The sequence below is a fragment of the Vitis vinifera genome, chromosome 13 (genome assembly GCF_030704535.1).
Source record: "Vitis vinifera cultivar Pinot Noir 40024 chromosome 13, ASM3070453v1".
NCBI lineage: Eukaryota > Viridiplantae > Streptophyta > Magnoliopsida > Vitales > Vitaceae > Vitis > Vitis vinifera.
Window position 1 is genome coordinate 15,456,489 of NC_081817.1, and position 4,799 is coordinate 15,461,287.

The 4,799-nt window shown below is 36.3% G+C and overlaps 1 protein-coding gene across 2 annotated transcripts; it reads left to right on the forward strand.

Moving 5' to 3' along the window:
* The first annotated feature begins 541 nt into the window (after positions 1-541).
* On the forward strand, positions 542-3,500 carry LOC100233131 (dnaJ protein homolog). Of its 2 annotated transcripts, none has more exons than XM_002263120.4 (7): positions 542-811; positions 934-1,124; positions 1,562-1,727; positions 1,825-1,966; positions 2,074-2,350; positions 2,495-2,693; positions 2,939-3,500. In XM_002263120.4, the coding sequence occupies exons 2-7, from the start codon at positions 975-977 to the stop codon at positions 3,253-3,255; spliced, it is 1,251 nt and encodes a 416-aa protein (XP_002263156.1). In that variant the 5' UTR covers positions 542-811; positions 934-974; the 3' UTR covers positions 3,256-3,500. The 2 variants fall into 2 exon arrangements, with proteins under 2 accessions (XP_002263156.1, XP_010658892.1); XM_010660590.3 differs by having other exon boundaries at positions 542-793.
* Positions 3,501-4,799: the final 1,299 nt, after the last annotated feature.

Below are 4,799 nucleotides of genomic sequence, written 5' to 3' on the forward strand. Positions count from 1 at the left end.
TATTAAATACCAATAATTTACCCTTAATTACCAATCCTTTTATAAAATTATAAAAGAAATAGATCCTTTTTGTACTTTTTTTCAAAGACTACTATGAAATTGAGTCAAATTTATACAAACTATTTATTGACTTTTTAATAAATCTAAGGGACAAAATATTGTATTTTAATAAATTTGAAAAAAAATTATTAAAATTTAAATATAAAAGGGTAAAATGTAAACTTAGTTGAAAATAAAGGGTAAAATGTATTTAATCTTTTAATTTAAATTTATTTTAAATTATTAAGTACAAAATCATTAACACCACGAGCACAAAGGATAGAGACATAATTTATTAATTATTTTAAAAGATATTTGAAATACATTACTTTTTTAATAAATTATAAAAGTAAAATTATAAATTTGATGTCTTAATTTGATAATTTATTTATAATAAATAAATGTATATATTTTTAATTCAGTGAATCAAAACCCAATTTTTTATTTTTTATTTTTTTTATTTTTTTTTATCAGATGTGGAGGATGGGAAAATTCGAAAAGAAGAGAGAGAGAAAAAAAAAAGGATTATTTAGCTGTAACGGTGGTGGGCATATGAGAGGACGGATGGAAAAGTGCAGACTATTCTAGAGGCTTCTTTCCTAACACTGGTATAAAAGAATCGATCTGGACCGTCCAAATTTTTCAATAAATAAAAGACTTGGTAGACCAACGCAACCCTCTTTTGCCGTCAAGCGTGCTCTGCTCTCTCCGCCAAGCAGATCCTCTGCAATTCCTATCTCCCTACTCAATCTAGGTTTTCTTTTCAGGATCGGTTCGTTTTGTATCTAATTTTCCCTAGAATTCTGTTAATTTCCTGTTTGCTTGTTCAGAAATTGCTGGATTTTTTTAAAAATATATTTATGTGGCGGTTTTGATTGTTGATTTTATTTGCAGAGGGGTAGATTTTTCGGTGGGGTTGCTTGGAATCAGATAAAATGTTTGGTAGGGCTCCCAAGAAAAGCGATAACACTAAGTACTATGATGTTCTTGGAGTTTCCAAGAACGCTTCGCAGGAAGATCTGAAGAAGGCGTATAGGAAGGCGGCGATCAAGAACCACCCTGACAAGGGTGGTGACCCGGAGAAGGTACTGGTTTTATGATTCAGTTTCTTTGGTTGCTGGAAAACTGAATGATGAAACAAAATGATTGGATGTATCGTGTTAGCTTCCTGAAATTATAGCAAAAAAAAAAAAAAAAAATTGAATTGTTGGGATCTCTTTGCTCGATGTGTATTTCTTTATCATCAGCGGAGACAGGAATGATTTTGCTATGTTTTCATTTGGATTTAATGTACTTGATGCATTGATAGATTTTATGAAATAGTCCATAAATATGAGTATTTTCAATATGATGAGCTTTCCAAATGCTAAAGATTTTTTTGTTACGGCAGATGTGAGGTTGGATGCTTGGAATCATCATGATGTTAGTTTGTGTATTTGTGATGATCATACTGTTCCATTTTGGCTTTGGTTTGTGATAACAAATGGTAATTTGCTTGTGAAATTTTGCTCTTGTCTTTTAGTTTAAAGAGTTGGCACAAGCTTATGAGGTATTGAGCGACCCGGAGAAGCGGGAGATATATGATCAATACGGAGAAGATGCTCTGAAAGAAGGAATGGGTGGTGGCGGTGGCGGCCATGACCCCTTTGACATATTCCAATCCTTCTTTGGTGGCAACCCATTTGGTGGTAAGAGACTTGAGTCTTTGTTCATTTTGAAATCAAAGCTTGAGCTACCGGCATGAGTGAACATTGTTAACTGTTGGATGAAATTTTATGTGCTCAGGTGGTGGAAGCAGCAGAGGCCGGAGGCAAAGAAGGGGGGAGGACGTCATCCACCCCCTTAAGGTTTCTCTGGAAGATCTCTACAATGGGACATCCAAGAAACTGTCCCTTTCTCGTAATGTAATCTGCTCAAAGTGCAAGGGGTGAGTACAAACTATGCAGTATTCTCAGTTTTCTGCAGTTTCGTGTCTGCATCTTATGACTTTGTTTGTGACTTATATTGTATCATGATTGGGGTGATAATTTGCAGGAAAGGGTCCAAGTCAGGCGCATCAATGAAGTGTTCTGGCTGTCAAGGATCTGGGATGAAAGTTTCTATTAGACACCTTGGCCCCTCTATGATCCAGCAAATGCAACATCCTTGCAATGAGTGTAAAGGTACAGGTGAGACCATTAATGACAAGGATCGATGCCCACAGTGTAAGGGTGAGAAGGTTGTACAAGAGAAGAAAGTGTTGGAAGTCATTGTAGAGAAGGGGATGCAAAATGGACAGAGGATAACATTCCCTGGAGAAGCTGATGAAGCGGTGAGTCAAAGTGTCTAATTCTATATTTGTTATCAATCTGTTTCTTCATTGATAAACAAAGCATCTTGCATACTTTTTGGTGTCTATAAACATATTCCTCATGTGTTGTTATTGATTTGTGAGTATGCTTTGAGCTCCTTGCAGCCTGACACAGTCACAGGCGACATAGTTTTCGTCCTACAACAGAAAGAGCATCCTAAGTTCAAGCGTAAGGGTGATGACTTGTTTGTTGAGCACACCTTATCCCTGACCGAGGCACTCTGTGGATTTCAATTTATACTGACTCATTTGGATGGTAGACAGCTTCTCATTAAATCCCATCCAGGAGAAGTGGTCAAGCCTGGTAAGTTTCAGTGGTATTTAAGCTTTCTGCATGACATGGAAATTCTCTTCTGAAGTTTAGATATGCCATCTATTCATAAATGTGGTTTTGGTTGCATTTTTTATTTATGAGTTTTCCATTTTGGAGGACTATTGCAATGCTGTCTGCGATACTGTAAGAGAATAAAAATATTCTCCTGAAATTTCAGCTCTGGGCTTTGACTTTCTGTTTTCTTGGTTGTGACCCTTGTCTATGTTTCCATACAGACCAATTCAAGGCTATAAATGATGAAGGAATGCCCATTTACCAGAAGCCATTCATGAAGGGGAAATTGTACATTCACTTTGCAGTGGATTTCCCTGACTCCCTGAACACGGATCAGTGCAAAGCTCTTGAAGCAGTGCTGCCTCCGAGGACTTCAACACAGTTGACTGATATGGAGATTGATGAGTGTGAGGAGACTACCTTGCATGATGTCAACATTGAGGAGGAGATGCGGAGGAAGCAGGCCGCCCAGGAGGCATATGAAGAGGATGAGGATATTCATGGTGGTGCTCAGAGGGTGCAGTGTGCCCAGCAATAAATGGTGAACAAAGCTGGCGGTTGAAGGGGGAGGGGGGATGTCTAAGGGTGCAATGGGCTTCACTATTAATGCTGGGTAAACCTGAATTGGGGAAGAGAATTTTGTTGACTAGCAACAAGACAATAGACAATGGCTTTCAATTGTAGGTGTTGAAGTCTGGATTTGGATGCATTTGTTTTGTGTGAGCGCGAATACACTATTTTTAAGCCTTTTAAAGCAATTTGAGAAACCTATTATTATGTTGATTTTGTTGTTTATTCGTTTAGGTTTTTTACACATCCAAATCTCACTAGTCTAATATGGTTGTTTTGGCCATTGAATGCATAGCCATGTCCATGAGCGTGTGAGAAGCCACGTGTAAATAATTCGAAACATGTGTGCGTTCTATGTTGTGTTCAAGTTTCTTATTTATCATTGGGTTATTTAATTAATTAATTAAAAGGGTTATTGAAAATTTAATTATGAAATTTATATTTTTTTATATTTTTTGTTTTTCTAAAAGATATTCTTATTTTTTGTTATAAGTATTTATTATAAATAAAAATATGGGAACTTGAAAGGGGTTAGATTATCATTTAAGGAATTATTTTAATTTTTTTAAATCAATTGGTTCTTTATTATTTGGTTGCTTAGCTATATGAATTGTCCTTCATGAAAAAGCTTAATTTCAATTCTCTTGAGTAAAAGGCTTAAGAATTTTGTTGGGATGTCATATCAAGTAAGAGTAACATAAACCCCAAAATTGTGTTGTGCCCATTTTTAGCTTTTGCTTTAATTTTAGACACAAGTGTTAAGACTCATTTCTACTCATTTTAGTTTGAGTAAATTTTGCTCCATTTCCCTAAAGACTTCATCTTTCTTACTCATTATAGATCCTTTCTTCTCTTTTTTTTCTCTCATTTTCTTTTTTCTTTTTTTCTCCTCATCTTTCTTTTTTCTTTCCTTCCACCATACCTATCTCACGACTCCACCACACCTCCACTCCATAAACCCGGTGACACCACCATCACTCTCGCCTGCTAGTTGTAGTCGACGAGGCTCCCCTCTCTCCACTCTTCTCTCTTTCTCTCCTCTTATAGCCACACACCACCATAACCCGCGACACCAACCCCTCATCTCTACCTACTAAACATTGGCCACGATCCTGGCTTGCAATTAACGAGGCCCCACACCCACCTCTCTCTCTCTCTCCCCCATATCTCACCACTCTTTCTCTCTTATTTCCACACTCATTTGTTCTCTTTTGGGCCTCTTATTTGTTTTCTTTTGGGTTTTTATTTTTGATTGGTTGAAACGACAAAATTGACAAGAAAAAGACTCTCTAAGGAAGAGAAAAATGGCTATGCCGCCCTGTCTCTAGTTTAATGATTATTTTTTGAGAGCTATGATTGCTTTGATATAAACAATATTATATAGCAACAAGGAAGACAAGACTGAGGGGGGTCTCAAGAAGAGAGACAACGACTCACTTTTTTTTGTTGGATTTTCTAGTTTTCTTATTTTTTATTTAAAGATGTTGATATGGAGTGTTTGTATTTTATTTT

Bases quoted from the DNA above. Each gene is read 5' to 3' on its own strand.
- LOC100233131 (XM_002263120.4), top strand. From the start codon at position 975: ATGTTTGGTAGGGCTCCCAAGAAAAGCGATAACACTAAGTACTATGAT. The intron at 1,125-1,561 runs GTACTGGTTTTA...CTTGTCTTTTAG, and splicing joins AGGGTGGTGACCCGGAGAAG to TTTAAAGAGTTGGCACAAGC. The intron at 1,967-2,073 runs GTGAGTACAAAC...GATAATTTGCAG, and splicing joins ATCTGCTCAAAGTGCAAGGG to GAAAGGGTCCAAGTCAGGCG.